At 39.8% G+C, this 23160-nt stretch overlaps 1 protein-coding gene across 1 annotated transcript in view; it reads left to right on the top strand.

Moving 5' to 3' along the window:
• The first annotated feature begins 755 nt into the window (after positions 1–755).
• The window catches only part of LOC148079864 (sodium-driven chloride bicarbonate exchanger-like), a 30903-nt gene continuing 8498 nt past the window's right edge, over positions 756–23160 (top strand). The window contains exons 1-16 of the mRNA XM_087791575.1: positions 756–837; positions 1256–1397; positions 2320–2349; positions 12562–12643; positions 15180–15323; positions 15553–15694; positions 15773–15933; positions 16007–16195; positions 18256–18344; positions 18595–18752; positions 18881–18968; positions 19934–20080; positions 20465–20565; positions 21428–21602; positions 22314–22447; positions 22537–22782. Of these exons, the coding sequence (XP_087647701.1) occupies positions 1350–1397; positions 2320–2349; positions 12562–12643; positions 15180–15323; positions 15553–15694; positions 15773–15933; positions 16007–16195; positions 18256–18344; positions 18595–18752; positions 18881–18968; positions 19934–20080; positions 20465–20565; positions 21428–21602; positions 22314–22447; positions 22537–22782 (1934 nt within the window). The 5' untranslated portion in view covers positions 756–837; positions 1256–1349. The remainder of the gene's footprint in view (positions 838–1255; positions 1398–2319; positions 2350–12561; positions 12644–15179; positions 15324–15552; positions 15695–15772; positions 15934–16006; positions 16196–18255; positions 18345–18594; positions 18753–18880; positions 18969–19933; positions 20081–20464; positions 20566–21427; positions 21603–22313; positions 22448–22536; positions 22783–23160) is intronic.

The following is a 23160-nucleotide window of genomic DNA, read 5'->3' as shown; positions in this document are numbered from 1 at the left end:
TAAAGTTCTACCTTACCTTAATGTATAAATGGTGCGTCTTAGTTCATCTTTTCGCAGGGATAACAACTAAATTGACATGTATCTTATTTATTTAACATTACGATTGAATTATTCGTTTGCAATTAAGGTGAAGGCAAATTCTGTGGTAGTTTTACAGGTTTATAACTGTCATATTAGGATGAAAATTGGGGAATAATGTTGAATACTGTACCTAATTATAAAATAATTACTCCTTAATCAAATTAAGAACCAAATTAGTAAGTAAATGTTATACATTTTATTTAAATTCACACGTGATAACGCCTCTAAACCTGTATACACCGGGAGGACACATCTACCTATAATTACTTTTCTTTCATTATGAATCCTGCAACGTTTATCCTTGAGTCAACAAAGCTGTCTCTCCGCTGGAAGCAGAGCAAATATTGGAAAAGGTCAAAGATATTACTCACTATAATAAGTCATGTTGGTTTATGCAGCCTTCAAAGTTTGTCCACAACATGAATGAATATCATGATCTGGAGTCTAGTACTTGAAGATGGTAATACAGAGGAGAAATACATGCATCTTTTCCAGATTGTAAACACTGTCTTTTTCCTTTTTTTCTCTTTCTCCTCACGAGTCATTAAACTGTACTGTGTACTGCCTCGTTTATAAGAGTGGGTCACCGTGTCATTACCAACATTGACCACTGGAGTGCGCTACAGTCTAAGGTTAACGGTCGCTGCAGCATTGCGTGCTGCGGCGGCGTGTAGCTGCTGTGTATTCCCCCATTATTATTTACCCAGCGTGGACATGCGAGGAGCTTTGAGCGATTGTGTTATCGTTTAACAGCAGGTACCTACGCTTTACGTTATCATTCAAGTCGTATACGTGCATATACAAGTGGGGGAGCCCCTCGAGGTGTGTTAGGGGAGGGGGTGCATGTTGACCTCTGCAGGTAGTCAAGTGTTTCTAACGGGATGAATTAGCGAAACCAGGCGTGTTATTAAAATATAAAAGTACATCCTTTAGACTATGTTTTGATGTTTTCCACCGAAGAGAGAGCATCTCCAGGTCTATGTGCGCGCGAGCATCGGTGAGGGGTTTGAGACGCGCACGCGAAGACCTGCCTCCCTCCTCCGTGCGTAAATTATGTAGGACAGGACGAGGAGGATTTTCACCTCCATCTGACGCTGAAGCTCCGGCAGGCGGATGTGAATGTTGCCAAAGGACATCAACCAACCTGGCAGTGTAACCACCTTTGTCTTTGTAGGCAGCGATCTAGGGAGAGAGAGAGAAGGAGAGAGAGAGAGAAAGAGAAAGAGTGGGAGACCACCGGCATTTTGTGAAGCCAAGGAGAAGAAAAGATGGACATCACCGATCAAGGAGCTCAAATGGAGCCTCTCTTGCCAACGGTAGGTTGGATCAGATTCTCGTTCACCACAGGAGATGAACCTCATCCACCTCGATCGTTAGACATTGACATACAGTGACTCCCTTTTGCGTGTCGTATCATCCATATCGTGACTGTTTTGGTTGGTGTGTTGCGTCGCATCTTCCATATTTTCTACCACACATTTGAATGTGATCGATGCTGCCTTTGCTTCTGAAGAGATGAAGCTACATAACCTAATGTACATCATCATATATGAATTATCTGTGAAAGATTATTGATCATGGTTATATGACAACACTCATAACGGAAGTACACGCTCATTTTTTTCAGCATATTGACGGGGAAACATTTCCAGTGAACATGGTGACCTGGATAGATGACAAAACCAGATTATTTTCAAAAGCAGAAAACATAATTCGAGCCAGTTGTGCTTTTTTTCCCTCCAAACTGTTTATTTACTCCCATCTTGTTTCAGGGATTTCAGGACCAACAGATTGACATACAAACAAACATTAAGACTAATGTTCTTGAATATTATTGTATACAACAAACAACTGAATACTCTGTGAAATTTGAAGTATATCTGTGGAGCCTGCATCCCATCTCAAGTGCTGTGGCGTGGGATGACTATCCCCTGCAGTACAAGTGTGGTTCACTCCATCAGTGGAACACATTGCCGCTTTTCTCCACCTACGCAGCAAGCAAACACGTTGTCATGGTTTCTTCATGAGGTGTATTAAGTGTGTGAGATGTCGTACACTTAGAATCCGAGGGGAATCCTTAAGTTTTGTAACGGGAGGCCGTGTTACTAGGATCCCAAGGTCAGTCACAAGAGCATTTGAAAATGACAGAGCAACGGGTTTATATCTACAAGCATCGCTGCATTGACGTGACTCATCCATTAGTTTGTTCGTTCATGTACTTTTTTTTTGTATCCACAGGAGCAAAGTTCTCAGGACAGCAAAGATGTGGTAAGTTTTTTTTTTCTTTTGCTAGCACGATCCTATAGATGCTATGGTACATCTAAGTACACTGGTTGATGCAGTAGTCGATAAGTACGTTGGGGGGAAAAAAAACAGGTGGCACTTCTGAGTTCCATTCTGTGTTCTTATTAAAAAAAAAAGAAGATAACTGGAATAGTGCTAATATGGTAAGAATGATGTTTTAGTGTCTAGAAATTAATTCCAATTTGGATGTTGATACAGTAAGAAAACTGACTTTTAAGTGTGGTTTGTCATGGCCTTCATGTTTTCATGCGTTTTTTCTGTAACGTGTTCACTCTTCTGGACCAGTAGTTTGCGTTGTAAGAGAATCTATAATGTATTTATGCATTATTTAAGCCACTTTAATGGGCATGGCGTATAGCAAGGACATTCTAATAAAACATTTACACTCAATTGTTTAGCTTGTATGAAAATATAACTCAGTTTCAGTTTCCTTGGGCATATTTCAGGTGTCTTGACACCTCTTTGTCCTCATGTCATCGATTAAATTCATAATTATATTATGATCAATGCTATAAATGGCTTGAGATGTTCTTAATTGCAGACACGTTCATAACAGTGATCTAATTATCTTATTATTGGTAATCCAGCAGTTTTTGCTCTCTATCATTAGCCATTATAACATTGTCATTAGTTAAACAGATGTTTGTTGTTTTGGAATCACAGAGGCTAAACGTCACTCTCTGCATCTGTCGGCGGGTCGTTGTTGGAGGTCTCGAGCGGGTAATAAATAAGACCAGGAATAGGATAAATGTGGATTAAAGGCTTTTAACATATGAAACAGCAATGAAAAGAGCTTGTCGTGTACAAAGACAATCGAGGCTGCCACGAGGAAGGGTTTGATGCATGCATGTCATTTGCCCTGACGAATTATTGCTTATGCAACAGTCGGCCCTTGGCCAGACTCGGGACAATAATGAGCGTGAAGTGGCCAAAGCTTCAGTCCTTCTTTTTATTTGATCCTCTGAGCACACCATGGATTATTGTTAAGTCTGTTGTTTCAACGACAACAAGCTACTTGTTTCTCTTTCCATTTTCCAACAACAGAGATATGCTTCCTAGAATATTGTGAAAAGCTATTATTTATACCTTATACCTTATTTAAGTTCTATAGCATGTTTGCAAGAAGTGTTTCTTCAACCTTTGTGTTATCTCTGGGTCAAGGTGACCCGATGGCCCAAAACCAAAGGGTTTGAGGTATCCCTTGTACTGTCTCACCTTGACCCTGATATAACACAAGGGTTAGTGTGAAAAAAACCCACAATGTGATGCACAAAAAAGCGCTTTTAGGTATAAGTAAGTGTTTCAATGGTTTCTAATTTGTTTGATTGTCAGAGAAGCCCCATCACTGTCCATTTGTAAAACTCGTCTTAAAACCCACTTTTATTCCCTGCCTTCAACTCAGCATGACTCTGTAGCTGTTTATAGTGCCTTTTACATGTTTTATTTGCTTTTATTGTATTGCCTTTGTGTTTTAATTGTGTGTGATATTTTTATGTTCTTGTACAGCACTTTGCGTCAACTGCTGTTGTTTTAAAGTGCTCTATAAATAAACTTGAGATGAGTGGATTTCACCAATTCATTAAATTATGAATGGTAATATATACTGAACCAATTGAATTTGTCGGGTAATAAGTGTCTGGTGCAGCTGTTAACATTCTGCGTGTTAACTTAGTAAGTAAGTAATTAGTATTTATAGAGCGCTTTTCCAGACCAGGGACACAAAGCGCTTAAACAATTAAACAATCAGAAAAAAAACACCAATAAATTTAATTCCTAAAAATGTCAAGCCAACACAGAGACAAACACAAGACTCTCAGAAAATCAAGGAAAAGCCTGATGAATAAAAATGTCTTCAGATGTTTCTTGAAGGAGTCAATAGATCCATCAAACGCAGAGAGGAAGATGGTTCCAAAGCTGTAAGGCTGGATCAGATCAGTGATGTAAGAAGGAGCCTGACCATGAATAGATCTGAAAGTAAGAACCAGAATTTTAAAGTTGATCCTGAAAGAAATTGACAGCCAGTGAAGAGATCTACGGATCGGAGAAATGTGAGTTCTTCTACTAGAGCAGGTCAGAATTCTCACTGCAGAGTTCTGTATCAACTGCAGGCGAGACACCTCCTTCTTGTTTGGACACAAAAATAAAATGTTGCAAAAAGTTGTGCTGGTAGGCATATACCACTCTATTTTTCATGTCTTTAGCCAACACAACTCTTAAATTGTGGAAGTTGTTTAATTTATGTGATTGTATGCTCTGCTGTAGGAGTTTAAGTTCGTGTTAATGAATGTAGTTCATGCAGACCGTTATTTGTGGTTTGCCTTGGATTTGTCTTTAGCTCAGCAGAGGTGATTGTTGTGTCCATGAAATAATTGCAAATATTGTTTTCGTTAGATGAGTTTGTAGCTTCCATTGTTTGGTGAGAATCATGCATAAAATGGTTCCCTGTTGTCGGATAAGCTCTTTTGCGAGTTGTGTCCTTGGATCACTGTGGTTTCTATGTTGGATTTCATCGAAATAGTGCAACAACAGATTATCATCCATCTTCCTACATTTGTTCCATCTCAACAGTAGTCTCTGGCAGATATCTGAGCTCCTGACCTCTTTCCAAGGTCAAACCTGCCACCTGCCACAACCACCATGTCTCCCTGTATCCCGGGATCTTAATCTCTTGTTCAAGTTCATAGTCGGAGGAGAGGAGGATGGGAAATATTTCTGACTCAGCTCTTTTTTATGTAGATTTAACACATCTAGACATAGAATATGAAGATGGTTCTTATTCTCCATCTTATGCTGTTTCTTCCGCTGAGAATGCACTGTTGTGAATGGATGAACGAGGAGAGACATGTGCTCGAGGACGAGATGCGTCCGGTCGTAATGCACGTACGGCGTGTAGGTGGCTTGTATCATCTACTGTTATGGGGGTGAACGTGTGTTTTGACACCCTGTGACCTAAGACTTCTCTTAGGTAACAGAGCTACGAGGCTCCGAGGCTCAGTTGTGCAAAGCGCAGCATCAGTGATGTCACAGCACTAATCTCTCTGGGGGGATTGGCGGATGGACGCTTGTCAGATACATTCGATGCAACCGTGGATGAAAGCTGTCAGCGGCACACAGAGAGAGAGAGAGAGAGAGAGAGAGAGAGAGAGAGAGAGAAAGAGAGAGAGGGAGAGGAAGAGAGCGAGTGAGAAAGAGAGAGAGGGAGACTGGAGCTGAGCTCCCTGGTTTTGTTTTTATGTTGTCTACAAGAGGATTTTCGGAGCGAGGTCACTGCCATTATTCCAGCATGGGAGGAGAAGCAGAGGAGGGAGCCTGAGACTCTTTTATTTTCCATCACCGCCGTCGATAGGAAACCGTTCGATAGTCCGGAGTCCAGCTGTGGACTCGGGTCTTTTGACCACTGCCGCAAGCTCAAGGGGACTCGCTGGGCATTGTGTCCCATCCTCATCTCAGGCACAACATGCTCACTGTGGACTACAATCAAGGATTCATTCGTCAGGTATGTTCAGAGTCCGAGTGGAAAACAAAAGTGTGGCGTTGTGTGTGACGGAGCGCACGTTTTTTTCTCATTGATTGCTCAAACAATGACAGTGGGGGGATGTTGCTATTTAAAGAAATATTCCTGTGCGTCCGATCACTGAGGAACGCTGCGGATGTAAAGGTATCTGGCTGTGCAGCGGGGAGAGCGGGACTGATGTGCATGAGAAGAGGTCCTGAGGAGGTTGGCTGACAGATGGGACTGTCATTGTAGTGCAAGAGAGGAGCTTATACCCTCTGTTCTGACCTTGATTATCTGCGAGGCAGGAACAGAATCAGTGCAGCATTTCTTTTAGTATCTCGTTCAGTTTCCAATTTCAAATAACCTTTGTAACATGAATCTCATGTTGTCTATTAGGGTTTCTTGTTACACATTTTTTACATGCTGAGTGAGAGGAAGCAAGTTTTCGAATAAAGCAAAGTTCACGGCGCACTTTACATTCTTTACGGACAGCTGCTGATGTTGGCCGATGGTGGCGGATTACCTCAGCAACCACAGCTATCTGTCGGGATGAAAACCATGACAACCGAAGCCGTCGGCCAATCATAACGCATGTACCTTTTTTCGGATAATCCAACCCCGGTCCATGTACATACTACCTAAGCACATACATAAGTAGATTGACAGAATCACATCGCGGAACACTCCAGGAGTGTTTGACTGATTTTCCTGGCGTCCTCTTTGAGAAACGGCTCCTGACCCAGATTGTCATGTAGATTAATGCACATATTAATTGTTGTGCGTGAGTCTCTGGAGATCAGCAGAAAAAAAACGAGGTCACCTACAGTGTCTGCTTCCCTGGAAAAGAAAGCAGACTATATTGACAACCGAAAAAAAAATCCTTACAGTCATTTGTCAGCTCCAAATATCCGTATAAGAGCAACAAGATGCATTTCAAGAGTGACTGCAGTTGTCAGTTGACTGGCAGACACCTCTATCTGCTGTGTCAGCGGTGTACATACGAAGTAGAGCTTGTGCAGAATCTTCGCCGTATACATGGACATATCCTGTAACCAACATTCATGCTGTTAAAACCTGTATTCCTAGCTTATTTTAAACGGTTTATTGTCACTGTATCCCCTTATATTTCTTTTCTAGTTATTGTAATAAAGGAGTAGGTGCGAACGGAAATCTGGGACAGCAGCTTTTAGGTCACCGTACATGATAATCAATCAGCCTTTTGCAGGCACGATTGAACAATGTCTGTCATGGTACTCATTAATAAGAGTGGCCATGCTTGTTTCCACAACCTGGGCTCAGTTATTTCCACTTGTTTCAGGTTCGCCTTGGGTTGACCTGCCACTTTTGAAAAAGTTGTAGCTTTCTAGGTCACACTTCCATGTGGGTGACCCAATAGATATGTATCGACCAGCGGGGAGCGGAGAGGATGTTTGAGATTAAACGTCTACAAGGGAAAGAGAAAATAGCAGCTATAGAAACCAAGTCCCAACAATATATTACTTGATCCTTGGTTCCGATTTGCTAACAAATTAACGGTAACCGATACAGTAATGATGGAAATTAAGGGACATTGTTTCATTGGGATTTCACAGAACAGCAAAGTCAAAGTTAAACTGCAGGTCTTTAGCCAGGATCTACTGTTTACTTCCAAGTCAGAGAGCATTTGTGAGATTCACATTCATTTATTTAAAATAAAGAGAAAGGTCTATTTGGTAAACAGTATATCTTAAGAAAAAATGCAGAATGAGATGAAGGTCAGTTGAAGGTCATTGCTAGCTACGCGTCCACATGCGTTCACGCAACACTTCTAGTTAATATCGCGTGACAGAACATCCTCTAGTTTTTTCAGTTTGTGCTCGAGCCCCAAGCCCTATTCCTCTTCCAGTGTGTTGCTCCCCCATCATGCCACCATCCACAGGAGATCTGAATATATTATGGAGCCTCCATTCAATTCCATGTCTTTGATGCACCTTTGTGTGCATCATGAGGTCTTTTGTAACACGAAAGCTGTCAGGTGTAGCATTAAGGTGAACCAATATGGACGCGCTGAAATATATATCTATTCTCTGCACAAGTGGCTCTCCATGCTTGGTCACATGACTTCCCCTCCTCCCTCTCTTCCACACCAACCCCCCCTGGAGGTTTGATCATGTGATCTCTGACCCCAAAGCCTTGTTCACAGAGCAGAGGGAAAGAGAATACGATATTCGTTCACTATGGCCCCTCTTCCACTTTTAACCCCTTTTTTTTGACGCAACATTATTTGTATTTTCTTTTTATCGCTTATGCTGGCATTAATATTCACAGCTGGTATTGGGCCAACACCATCAGGTACAAGCTTCTGGGCTATAAATAGAAAACCTGTAAGCAGCCACTTCTATTAAATACAGAGTTTCAATGGAAATGTATTATAGGATCTATCAGATTAATAATTACTGGGAAAATAAGGAAGAAACAAAGATGGACAAGTTGTTTTCATGTTTTAGTTTTAAAATAAAAACAAATATTTCACTTTATTTAATCTATAATAAATAGATTTTTAGTTAAGGATTACATTTTTATCTAATATATCTTATAATGGATGCATGTACTGAATCCACAGTAGAATTCGTCATCTCGCTTTGTTCGATGTTAAATGTTAGAGCCACTCTCAGGCCACTTTCCCTCCAGCTCCAAAACACTTCAATCCAATTGTTTTATTTTCTCATTCTTCACATACTTTAGTCCACTGGATGACACAAAATGGTTTAAATTGGCTGAGCTCCTACTTCCCTGCAGGATTTTGGACTATCAGAGCGAAAGGCGGCATGTCAAGTGAATTTGTCGTCACAAATGGGAGTTTCATCTTCTATTTGTTTTGTTAAGATTTCCCACTACTCAATAACAAATTGCTTTTCTTCAGTTTAATTAGCTTAATTTGTCGTGAGAGCAACATTATTTATAACGCAAAGTATAGATCTTTCAGTATCAAGCTAGCAGGACATTTTTACACACAATAACATTTTGCTGAATAAGCCATTCCATCTGTAACGACTCTGAATTATTTTACTGTATAGTATGTCCCAGTATTCCTGTGAGGAATATAGTGTGAATCCATCCGTCCATTGCAAAGTATGAAATGCTGTACATGCCCTCTTTATATTCTTCATATCTCATAATAACTTTATCTCAAGGCAATTTCCAAGCGCAATAAGTTATCAACAGTATAGCTTCACTATAACAAGGAAACAACAATTCACTTCAATTACTTCCAACCTTGTTGCCAACAGCTCATTAAGGACAGTAAAGAAAAAATAAAAGGGTCCCTGGAGATGTGAGTGAGTCACCCCTTGAGTCTCACTAGAGGCTGTCACAAACATTCATATCATTAATGCCTGCGTGAGTGTGAAACATGCACTGAGGTTGTCTTAGTTTAACACATTCAAAATTCCAATTAATTTATCATTGACTGTAAGATTTGATCCTTAATGTTACTGACAAGCACATAATTAAACCTACATTTCATCTTATTGTTTGATGTATTGTGTGTACATAGTGGTATATGTACGATATCTACAACGATTAATTTATGATTTTATAGATCATATCCAATTTCCTTTCAACAGAGATTAATTCAATTCATAAAGTGGAGTCATGACAGTTCTTACACGTGGAGCACATGCTAGGAAACCATATCAGATTGAATGTAAACAGCCACGCGAGGAAAGATAAAACAGAATGAAACATTGATAAAATATTAAAGTCAGATTACCACGACCCATCTGCCGAGCAAATCTGGGTCTGAAGTCTGTCACAAGGACTTTAATGAGTCCCTCCGTCTATGTGTTTGCACATGTGTTTGTTCGTGTATGATTGCAGGCTTGCATGTCTACATTGGCAAGATTACTTGCTCTGACCGTGTTCCTTTATACTGTAAGTCCAGCATGTCAGCCTTGAGCATCTGTCCGGGATACTGATGCTTTGCCTTGTCACTCACATGGTCGTCCATGTGTGTGTGTGCGAGACAGAACACAGTGGTGGTTGGCCACTAGTGCACGTGAGTTTAATCTTGCAGAATCCGAGATGACGGCAGCAGTCAGGTGCAATTCAAATAATATGATGTAGTCCTTGCATTTTAATCATGAATCTTTGCATCATTTTTTTTGCCTCTTTAACATTTTCCCATAATATACCCATAAACTACATCTATACATTAAGCAGGAATGCAATTGATAAATAACCAGAAGTTTTCTGTTGCTTATTTTGCTCATTTAAATGCTGGAAAACGTGTCTAGTAGTGACAGCCAATCTCAGATTTATTTATTTATCTTTATTTATACAGGTACAATTCTCAGACCCAGGGTCCCATTTTTTGCAAAACACAAACATTAAGGTGGAATTGTGCACAGTACTAAGTGCATGTGCAGACCCCCACAGACTACCTCATCTACTTTCCTACAAGTCATTCCTTTCCTGCAAGTAATTTCAAAGGAATAGAGCTGGACAGCTTTAGCCTCAGCTGATGCATGTTCCAGGTTGCAGGCGCAGCGTAGGAGAACGCCTTCTTGCCAAGTTCAGTACGGACTGACGGGATGGCAAACGAGATGAAGTCCAGGGACCTGAGGCTGCGAACGGACTGATTCTGTGTCAAACATGTAGACAAGTAAAAACCTAAAAACTAAACCTTATTTAAGTACATATAATTCACAAGGAAATATGTCTTATTTTAGGTGTCTTGGTTTCTTCATCTTATTTCAATAGTTAATCAGTTTAACCTATTATTTCAGAAAATAATGGGTTGCCTATTTTAAGACATTATTATTTTTGTATGAAATTATTTTATTTTTTTTGTATTTTGAAAACACTTACACTGAACGTTTCTCGTTTAATCACACATGGAAAGTTTTAAGTTGATTAGAGAATCTCAAATTTGTGTTGTATTCCTCACAAAACTAGACTCTTACCTAGTTTCTAGTGAGAGTCGAAGCAACTTATTTTGAGACAACATATCAAGTACAGTTTCTCAATGCATGGACACAAAATTACAGTAATATACAGAACTATTTTGCTAGATAAAAGGGTTTATGACTTACATCAAAGTGTAAATACCTTATATTTGCCATTGTGTGACACTAATAAATGTTTTTTTATATATATATATATATATATATAATTATGCTAGATCTACTTGTTCCTATGTACATCATGTTCATATTTCTTTGTTAAAATGTATTTATCCTCAACAAACAAAGCATTTGCCAGCGACCTGTGTTAAATATTTTGTCCCCATGTGTGATTTAGATTAACGTCTCTTTCCTAAGGGGGTGAAAAATACAGATCTTAACTAAATATAAACAGCATTTGGCATGACACAGGGATATCCTGTTTTCAGTAAAATGATTGTAGTTTTGTCTCAGTGTTAACACAACTGTTAACATCTAATGCTGCATATCATTAAATATTGATTGAGTTACATTTCTTGGGTGTCTGTCTCCATCCTCGTAAGCCTGTGCTGAAAATAGCAAGCATTACCAAAAAGTGCTTTCTCCTCTCACCTCTCTCCTCTGACACGCTGCCTCAAACATCTGCTGTTGCTGCGCTGTCATAGAAATTGCCTTGTCATAGTCACTGAACCATTTGCATAATTCAAAGCTGAACTAAATAGAACCATTTTTGCAGACGGGTTTAACCTAGTGGTGTCTGTTTGACAGTCTTCTCTTTTGTTGCACAATCCTGTTTAGAAATACAGTGAATTTTATCGTGATTATGTTTGGATTTGTGGACATGAACTGCCAACAGGCAGTTCTTATAATAGTGAGTATTATATAATTCGTAACTTTCATTTGAGTTGTCTTTTCGTTGCAGTGCTGATAAAGGAGGAAATGTGAAACTTGAAAACTTGCTGTTGCTCTTCATACCCTTGTTGGTGTTAACATCATTGTTCCTGGACAATCAAACTCTTTCTCTTGAATCATCTACCAGCTGATAGACCGATCGTTCACCTTCAGATGTCCACGCTATGTTGCACAAATATGTTCTGCATGATGTCAGGTTAGGGACCTGTTGTAACTTAAACAAAGAAATTAGATCAGATATGGTTCGAAGTCACTCAAGTTTCACTCGCATTAGGGTAGAGACACACACACACACTGATCTGGTCGCCCGACTTTGTTAATGCTATAGCTGCTGAAAGCCTGAAAAGCAATACAATTAGTAAGACAATATTGACATGTATGTAAACATGATGAACATACTTTAGCTCATCACTTTCCCATCGCATGACAACTGCCAAAGCCTTGAAAATAATCCCAACAACTAGGTCCTTCCACTCTATCGTTGGAGGTCCAGTATCTAAGTGAAGCCGACCACTAGTCCTTTGACCAGAATGGCGCTTTTGCAGTGAATTTCCTGATCCTGGTGGTAGACCCAATAGAGATGTTAAATGTCCACATTTGCAAACTCAAAACAGTAGATTAACACTCTTAATCTGAGATCCATTTACTGATATTAAACATGAATGTTCTTGTAATGGCTTAAATGTATGTTTGCATAACAACATGTTTAATATCAGTTGTTAAGGTCAAGTCCAGCTTATGATTGTCAGTAAATGATTCCATATTCAGGCCAACAAAGTTATAAATGATGTCAGTAGGTCGTTGATAAAGTTGATCAATGTTCTTCTCTGTGTGTGTTGTTTCTAGAGGACGGATGAAGAGGCAGTGGTGGACCGTGGTGGGACACGCTCAATGCTCAACACCAACTTTGAGAAGGAAGAACTAGAAGGTTAAATTATTCCTTATTTTTTGTTTTACATGCTGATTTTTTAAATACAGTGAAAAAAACCCACATTCAATTCACTTTTTACACATTTAATCCACTTAAAATAAATAGACTATGATCATAAAACTGAGTGTTTTTTAATCCGCAGAAAGATATCTTAATATTTATGACTTTGTCTAACACTTTCACCTCTGAACATATTTCATTTTCATAATAAAAAATCTAATTTCACAAACTGAACTGTCATTTATTTAAAATGGCTAAATCATCTCTGGGAGTCTCTGAAGATGACTCAGTACAGCTGTCCGCCAGGGACGAGCTCATTTAATCCGATGGACTCCCTCACATTGTGGTGATGTTCTCTGTTAACACTGTGTCACTTACGCATCTGGAAAATCCTCTTCAAGTAAAAAGACTCAGCAACCTTGTAAGTTACGGAAGAGGGAAGCATGCACAGAATAGCTTTGTGTCTTTGGTCGAGCATGTTGAAACTGCGTTGTAGAATATTAAAAACACCTAAACAATTGGTTGAAAACTAATTTGAGTCCACACCTTATGTTCATTGTCGTATAATCTCATCTAAACTTGCTTAAAATTACAGAAATTCTCGTGTTTTGTTGTATTATCTTCATAATAAACACAAACATACTGTGCATCATCAGTTTCTTGAGGCTCTGCTGAAATATACTTTGTATCCAATGTCTTTAAAGGACGAAAAGTTTTAACATTTTGACCCAAACCCGGTAAAAGCTAAGGCATTGAATAAAAGAATGAAATAAAATGGGGGTTTCTTTTCATGAATCAATATTAATATTATATTTGGCGTCCAGATCCTAGCATCACAGCTCAGTGATTTTTTTTTTTTTCTCAGAGCTGAGTCACTCATGTAAAATTGTAAATTTCAGCCAGTAAGCCACTAGCCATGTTAGGCTTTAGACGCATGAATACACACACAGAAAGGCTAAAGAGAAATTGAGAACAACATGTCACACAGTGTTGCATGAATGCTAGTCATGCATGACTGCTAATAGATGCATTGATCGCAGGAAAATTAACGTTGCAACCTCGTTGACATTAGCAGTAGATTAAGCCTGGAGGACTTGAGCTATTTTTGCAATTCCACTTCATGACATACAACTTCTTGTTCCAGTGTTAGCTTTGGGGGTTTAGTTTGCCTTTTCATTGTGACGCGCTGCATGTGCAAAGTCACCTTCCGTTTCCCGCTTATGTATTATTGAAATTCATTTTATTCTGGATGAATACCTGCACAGAACAACATTCTTAGAGCGTGAGCAAGAGGGAAAGCAAATATCCACTCATCCCTTAAATATGATTTCCACATTTAGGTGGTTGACTATTCGCCAGAGCCGAGAGCAAACCCGTTCTTGTATGCTCACACCGTGAAGTCACTTCTCCCCCTTTGTGACTCATGTCATGTCTGTGTATAACCTAAATCGTATTAGAGTCATATAACAGTATTAGTCATGTCTTCAAGCCAGTCTAACAATTATAGCATTCACACGCATCTATCTCATTAGAAAATATATCTCCAGCGTGTCAGCCTGTTTCTTGAGCTAAATCCTTATCTTCAGATGACACTTACCTTTAGTGTGGATTTAACCTTTTTATATGCAGGCAGACAGATATTTAGATGGGCAGATGAATGGACGGATAGAAAGATGATTATTTTTGTTAGATTATGACTTGTTCTTTTCATTACAAAGTCTGAGAAGAAATGGAATGTGTTTTTCCTCCGAGTACAGAAAGATATATTTGGATACCCCATCCCTTCATTTGCATCATGTCTTCAGTACATTCAAGAATTTTTTCCTCTTATTATAGTTTTCCTTTTCAGGCTTGCCACAGCAAGTTATCTTACCCTGTCATACCGGTCCACTGAATTTCCTCTATTACTGCATCCATGGACCACCCATGGCCTCCTTCTTTTTCTTTTGCTGCTATTTCCTAAATGTCAACAGTTTCACTTTTAAATATGTCAGACTTGACTGAGATGTTTAAGTTATTTTCAGTTCAGTAAAATAGAAAAATATGGGATGGAATGAATTTAAAAAATGTTCTTCTCTCTGCTTTCTTTCAATCTCAAAAACCTCTTATCATTTGAAAATGCTTTGATTACAGTTTAGAGTAATGTTTTATCTCCTTTTCCTTTATAACCCTGTGGGCAGTCCCTGATTTGTGTAGAAAGTTGTGTTTGATTCAATATAACTCATAAATACTGTATATCGATGCATAACAAAAGTATTGTAAAGGTCATTACCAAACCATAATGAGAAGCCATGTTTCGTTTATTTATTATTTCCTCTTAAACATTTTTAAATCTTGTTAAGACCTATTTAAAAAGAAAAAAAAACATAAATGTCACATTCTAAAGAGTAGTATTGAAATATCTGTACACTTTGTTTCCAATCATTGCAAGAGTTGTTTCCTGTGTTATTGAAAAAACACAATGTTTGTTTGTTTACTTGTGGTGGTATTGAAAATGCCCTGATGTTTTTCCCCCTCTCTATTTTAACTACAGGTCACCGCACTCTCTACATTGGAGTTCACGTTCCCCTCGGCAGGAGGTCCCACCGACGTCACCGTCACCACGGACACAGGCACAGGAAGAGGTCCAAGGAGAGGGATTCGACAGCTGAAGATGGACACGAATCTCCGTCACACAGTACGACCGGGGGATTTGTTTGATGCTTTATTCATTTGACTTTTGTCAGTTTTTTTAAATTTAAATATTATTTAAAATAAGTCAAGGTTGGTTCAAGGTTAAGATCTGGAAAAAGGATGCTTCAATGATGTCTTAGAAATCATTTTTCAGAGATATTTTATTCTAAATTCTAGCCTTAAGCCGAGTTGCTCATCGTGTCCTGGTTCCTCTCGTGTTGTATTTTCTACAGCAGACACGCCAGCTCAAAGGGTGCAGTTTCTGTTGGGGACCGAGGATGGCGACGAAGAGCACATCCCTCACGCCCTTTTTACAGAGCTGGATGAAATCTGTGTCAGGGAGGGCGAGGACGCTGAATGGAAGGAGACGGCAAGGTAGGCCCCTCAAGACTGAAACACAATCATGAATGATTGTGGTCATTTACGTTGAGTCACATGTTTGTGTGTCTGCAGGTGGCTGAAGTTCGAGGAGGACGTCGAGGATGGGGGCGAGCGGTGGAGTAAGCCGTATGTTGCCACCTTGTCCCTACACAGTCTCTTTGAGCTTCGCAGTTGCATAATGAATGGGACTGTGATGCTGGACATGAGAGCCAACTCACTGGAGGAGATTGCTGGTAAACACATCTCCAGCCAGTCGTGTCGACAGATCAGACATGAAGCCATGGTTATTGTGCGTTTGCCTTTCAGATATGGTTTTGGATCAGCACGAGGTGTCAGGGCCCGTGGGTCAGGATGCCAGGAGGAGGATCCGCGAGGCCCTGCTAAAGCAGCACCACCATCAGAACCACAAAAAACTAGCCAATCGCATTCCAATTGTTCGCTCTTTTGCTGATATTGGCAAAAAGCAGTCCGAGCCTCATTCCATGGACAAAAATGGTAAGATTATGACACGCTAAAAGCAATACAACTTATACTTTGATAATTGCAATATAAAATGTTCATGATCACATGTGTATCATTACTGTTGTGTATTACATTGTCTCCTCTTGTTTCTCCATGTTTCTGTGTTTGTGTGTCCTTCTTACAAACATGCATGTTTGGATATGTGTCGCCAGTAAATGACATGTCTTATCAAACCACCAAACCATTCAACGGTTCTCCTCCGGCCACAAATGCTGCACCACAAAAGACCTTGTCCTGTGCTGTGTGGCCGCGGTGTGTGAGCTGCTTGTCATGCGTGTCCACCCCTGCATCGCACGTGACCTCAGACAAGTCACATGTCGATAGCGAGAGCAAACGATTAAGTGTTCTTGAGGCTATTGCTCAAGGGTACTGCCCCATGTCGCAGGAAGATCCAGACCGAGAGATCGGCACAGGCAACAAGACCGCTATGCTATCTCCAAAGTAGAGTTAGCGCTAGAAAAGATAAATCATGAAAAGTGGAGAGCATATTAGTGGAGTCATTTGTTGACTAAATTTGTCGTGGTGGGAAAATATTTACCTTTTGTTACTTCAATCAAAGTAACCTGTGTTGTTTGAGGAACTAAAGGGCCTATAGAATGATTGACCTTTCTGTAGGAAATATCATACAGCTAAGAGTGTTCTGTTTACCCTGGACTCACATCAAAAGCGTCCTTACTTCGCATGTGTGTCATGTCATTGTCATTCAATCACAATATTCTTGTAAAATATATCATTTTTAGAAAATGAACAAATGTCTCGCTTTCACTGTCATAAGCTCCGCCCAGTTTGCTGAGCGGTAATATATTTTATCAGACTGGCCAATTGAATTAAAACAGCAGTTTTGACATTTCAAAGACTCTGGATTAAACCAATGTAATGTTTCGAAGAATTGAAGCGAGAATGTCATTACAGAGGGACTTGTTGGTGCACGATTATGAAGTAACGTTCTAAAAACATCATAAGTTTGTTTTATTTTGTAAATTCACCAGAGCCTTTTTAATTATATCACTTATTTCCTGCCTGAATGATCCTATAAACATTGGGGCCATGATATCCCACGGATAAAATGGAAATCCAGTTTTAGCAGTGCAGATCTTGCAGTGGACCTGATTCTTCGTATGAATCCTCTGGTGGATTTGCATTCTTTCTTTCCATGCATCAAAAAGTATCACAGTGTCTTGATCACTTTTGGTCCGAGTCCAGGGTATGTGATGGTCTGATGAGGTTTCATGATATAGATTCCTCTTTGTCAAAGCACCTTGGGTGTAAACTACTAAGACATGAAACCCCATCAGTTGTTGCTATCAGTTTTCAAATGTACAGTTATTCTATGGCCCATTCAATCTAAAACTATCAATATATATTTTCCCTTTAAGAACCAGTGATGCTCTTCACTTTCCTCATGCCAGAAACTCGGGAACCTATAGGTCCTTTTATAGATCCGAACATATAACTTGATCTAACATAGTTGTTTTGCTTGTCAAGCTTGCAGATTTGACAAATAAAGAAATAGTTTAGGTATTTGAGAAATGTTCTTTTGAGGAAGGGTACTTTGAATCTGCTATCAAAATTGTAAACAAATATTAATTATAAACTGCACCATAAAGAAATGTATTAATTAAATAATCTAAATTTTTTTCAACCCTTCTTCCATGAATACATTTCCCGAGACGTAACCTATTTCTTTATATTGTTGTCATCTAGTTCACAGGCCACGAAGCTCTTTTGACTTGTCAAATATTGCACTGTGTCACTTATTCATATCCACCTGTATATACCATTCTGTAACGTGGACTTCACGCTAGCTTTAACCCTTTAAAACACACAATATAGTTTTGTCTTGGGTCAACACTGAGTAAGGTTTGCCACCCAAGACAAAAGAGTGCCCTGAACCCTTTATTTTCCTTCCAAAGAATGTAACTTTACCCTTCTGACACTCGCTGCAGACCTTTGTCTCTGTGTGGGAACGCAGTGTTGTGATCAGTCCAGGCAGATGGAAATTGACATCATTATTTGATGCTGTGTCAAAACAGGCCAAACCGTCTCACCCCAGTCCCAGCCGGCCAACAACGAAGGCAAACAGGACGTCAGCAGAGAAAATAGCGCCGTGGACTTCAGCAAGGTGAGCCTTCAGACCCACCGCTGATCCGGCTGTTTATCCACTGGTAACGATAGCCGGCCTCAAGACTAATACTGAATATTTAACTTAAGATTGAGTTACATGTGGGCGGGGCACGGTTGGTCCTGGGAAAGTGGCTGGAATTCAACACATTGTGCTGTTAAATGGGAGGATAATGATAATTAGCGTGTTCTCTCACGACTCTTACTCTATATCGATGTTAACCAAAAGTCATTTTCTTGTTTGGATAAAGATTGATCTTCACTTCATGAAGAAGATCCCACCTGGAGCAGAGGCTTCTAATGTTCTGGTTGGAGAACTGGATTTCTTAGAACGTCCCGTCGTGGCCTTTGTCCGCCTGTCGCCCGCTGTGCTGCTCAATGGCCTGGCAGAGGTTCCCATCACCACCAGGTTTTTACTAACACCCAAGCTCTTGCTTTTTGTCTGTGTGGGTTTTTTTGAAAAAAGACCAGCGTGTCCTCCCTGGACCGCCTCATTATAACGCAATTTAAGATATTTTCTTTCCCTGTCCGACACAGGTTTCTCTTCATCCTGCTTGGCCCCCTGGGAAAAGGCCCACAGTATCATGAAATTGGACGGTCCATTGCCACGCTGATGACTGATGAGGTGAATTAGCCTCTTTGTTTTCACGCTAGGAGACACAGATGGTTCACAATGGAATGTAGCTTCTCCCCTTACATTGTTGGGTTCCCCTATTCTTCCTGTTCTCGTGTTCCTTTCTTCCAAGTTCCTGATTCATTTTTGATTATTAGTTTTAGTTTCCCATTGTGAGCCGGATTTGGTGACCATGCTTTGTTCAACGTAATATAATGGATTATGAATTGATGAAGTAAATAATATCATTAAAAAGTCAGATTCAGGCTCATTTACACACTCAGGTTATACACTTTATTCCCAAATGTTTTCCACTATAAATATTTGTTGATTTCCATTTATCTATTATGGGTCCATGTTAGCTTTTGTTAAGGAAAACTTAAATAATTTATCAAGAATTTAAGTTAAGGCTGATATCGAACACCTCTCTCCAGCCGTCTCTGACCTTTGACCGCGTCTTTGTCCATCAACAGGGACTGACATGTAAACCGTGGCTGAGTTTCCCCACAGCGGTGCTGTGAGCTAATGTTGCCGTCCATCATTCAAGCCAGATGTGATTTGTATCCTGGCAGCTGTCCTCTTGGGATGAGTGAAAAATAGATGCGGTTTGGACGGCAACCTACTTCATCATTAATGGGAATGAATTGGTCCTGAACCATAGTGGGCTTCTGAGACCAGCCACTCATTTAGTTATCTAAACAATTTTTTTGATAATAGCTTTGCGAAACATGTCATGAAAAAAATCCAGGATTAAATGTGGAAAAAAACCTTATTAATGCCACCAAACCGAACAGTTTCAAAATGGCAGTGATTTAAATATTAGATTTTTGTTTTGAATAAGTGATTTTAACTTAAAAACTCTTTGTTCTTGTGTTTGCTGATGATAATCCTCTGCGTTAAGATGTCAACACCAGTTTAAATGATATGGTGAACAGCATATTTTCCTGATTTGCATAACTCTCATGTCTTTTCTGCAGATCTTTCACGATGTGGCGTACAAAGCCAAAGACAGAAACGACTTGGTGGCGGGCATCGATGAGTTCCTAGACCAGGTGACTGTGTTGCCTCCTGGAGAGTGGGATCCTTCCATAAGGATAGAGCCTCCCAAAAACGTTCCTTCTCAGGTAAACTGATATTTATTTGTTCATGGTTGATGGTAGCATCGGTATTCTGTCAACTAGAATAATTTAAGTGTTTCATTCATGATGGGTTTAAGAGACACTGTCGCTCTGGCTGCTGCTGAGGGAGGCCCGGGCATCTGTGTGAGGCTTTAATCTTACAACTATTTTGTAATTTGATGCAGCTCTACACAGTTCTGTGCCCAATCCTGTCCGTGATGTTCTTTATCCTTCATCAGAACTTGAAAATCCTTCTACCATCTTTACTCAAATGCAACTGCTCTGTTGAAAACACCCATGAATGTTCCAATAAAAGCAGAGTTGCGAATGTTCGTGCCACTAGTTGTGTTGCTGTGCTGTGAGATCACGATGTGATAATCATCACCACAGGAAAAGCGGAAAATACCCCCTGTTCCCAATGGAGTGACAGATCTTGGTGAGTCTGAGGAACACGGAGGACACGGTGGACCCGAGCTGCAGCGTACGGGAAGGTACTTGTCAGAGGAAAGCAGCATGTTGCCTGTTGTCAGCGTAACATCTATTTAAAACACATGCACACACTCTTTTCCATCCTCTGGGAATTCAAATAAAACTAGACCATGATGATCATTTTTCGATGCTACACTGTGACTTTATTGTCGTTAGATTAACCTTAATTAATTAATTTATTTTAATTACTAGTAGCAAGAGTTTGAGACACTCTTCTCTATTTATGAACATTTTTTTCAGGTTTGCATATTTTCATGGTGAATGTTGGAATCCACATTTTTTTCAGATAAGGATAACATTGTTTTAATCTTCTTTTATATTGAACAAACCTCAGAAATTCTTTCATGAGCAATATTGATCTATGGGATTCCATTCATTCCAGTCAACCACAGGGATGACGTGATAGAGGGAAAAAATATTGACATATCTGTATCTCTTAAAAAATGTTTAATAATATTTGAGTTAAAATCAACCAGTGTGCGACAAAAAGAGAGGCTTATCTTACCCAGTTGAGATAAAATATAAACACATATATGGCACATGTCTGTAAAAAAGGCCATTTTGGAGCTGCGTGGCAGGACTTTTTCCTGGATCAGATCTGATAAATGCTGAGCCACAGTTAACAAGCCGACTTCCTGCCACACAACACAGCATCCCTGCCTACTCGTGACTCAGACTGAAATATCATCCCTGCGGTTGCCATCACAACCACTTGCAGCCAGGCTTTATGCTCACTGCTGCAGGAGTTTTCTCACAGTTGAGAGCTATACTTTAAAACAAATTAATGTATCAGTTGTTATCTAGTCTGCATGATTGAGTCTTTCATATTGCTGTGAATCACATGTTTTCTGGGGCTGTCCACAGGTTATTTGGGGGGCTTGTCTTGGACATCAAGAGAAAAGCTCCTCACTATCTTTCCGACTACACGGATGCCATCAGTCTGCAGTGTTTGGCCTCTTTTCTGTTCCTGTACTGCGCCTGCATGTCACCTGTCATTACCTTTGGTGGACTCTTGGGTGAGGCCACAGAAGGACGTGTGGTAAGAATTATATTTGCTGTTGTATTGTGTTCAATGTGGCTCATTGGTACATAGATTTATACAGTTTATTTTATAGAGGGATGAGTTGTGTGTCTTCATGAGCAGAATCTGAAATCAAAACGCACACGCCGGTCAAAACACTCGCGCAAAAACAATGTAATACAAAAATGCCTCAACACAAAACTCACAGTTATCATTACACGCTCATGGAGCAACAATGTGATACAAAAGTGCATGAACACACACACATTGTGATCAATATACACTTTAGGAAAAATGATAAAATACAAAAGTGCAAAAACACAATGCAGACACAGTTATCATACACACTAATGGAGCAACAGTGTTATTCAGAAATGCCTGAACACAACACACACACATTTTGATCAATATACACTTGCGGAAAAACGATATAATACAAAAGTGCAAGTGGTCAATACATATGCACTGAACAACAATTAAAAACAAAATGCTGTAACTTAAAACATAGCATTACACACTCACATAAAAATGATAAAATACATAAATCTAAAATTAAAAAAACACACGTTGATGGAATTACAATAAACATCATCACAACACTCAAGTCAAAACACAGACGTAGAAGATAAAGTATTCATCTAATATCTGTATCTACTCTGCTGTAAACTTCGGTTTATATATGAAAGGTTTAGCTTGTGTTTTTACAAGTCTCATCTACTGTGTCTACAGAGTGCCATTGAGTCCCTGTTTGGGGCGTCAATGACAGGAATCGCCTACTCGCTTTTTGCTGGTCAACCGCTCACCATCCTGGGCAGTACAGGTCCTGTACTTGTCTTTGAGAAGATCCTCTTCAAGTTCTGCAAGTATGTTGAAGACACACATCTTTTGCTATGACATACAACCGAGCATAAGTAAGACTGTGTCTGTGTCCGGCATGTGTGTCTCTTATCAGGGAATATGGCCTCTCCTACCTCTCCCTGAGGGCCTGCATTGGCCTGTGGACAGCCTTCTTCTGTCTGCTGCTGGTGGCCACAGATGCCAGCTCCCTTGTCTGCTACATCACACGCTTCACTGAAGAAGCTTTTGCTGCACTGATCTGTATCATCTTCATCTATGAGGCCCTGGAGAAACTAGTCCACCTGGGTGTGCACTACCCCATCAACAAGAACAACGACCTGCAGAAGCTCACACATTATGCGTGAGTTAAAAACCGCTTCCTAAACAAATTTGGACGGGACCTTATAGCCGGAACTGTTGTTGTACATTACACTACTTTTACTTTTGCATTACTTTCAAAACTGCTGTTTCAATACCGCGATGTGCTGTTGCATATAAATTCTGTAACTTTTGGCATCCAACAGCTACATAAGAGAATTGAGAAAAAAATGACCTCATAAGATACACAACTTTTTTCCCATTTTTTTCTCTTTACATTATATTCCCAGCAAAATTACAGTTAGTGCTTCGTCATAAATGAAGGATAAGGCCTGACACAGATTTGCTGTATTTGCAGACTTCAAAGGAATATACTGTATTGACGAATGTAGCACGCAGCTAACAAGGTTGCTAAACACAA

This window comes from Callionymus lyra, chromosome 5 (assembly GCF_982586985.1).
Source record: "Callionymus lyra chromosome 5, fCalLyr1.hap1.1, whole genome shotgun sequence".
Classification (NCBI taxonomy): Eukaryota; Metazoa; Chordata; class Actinopteri; order Syngnathiformes; family Callionymidae; genus Callionymus; species Callionymus lyra.
This window is presented reverse-complemented; position numbering and strand designations above follow the sequence as displayed.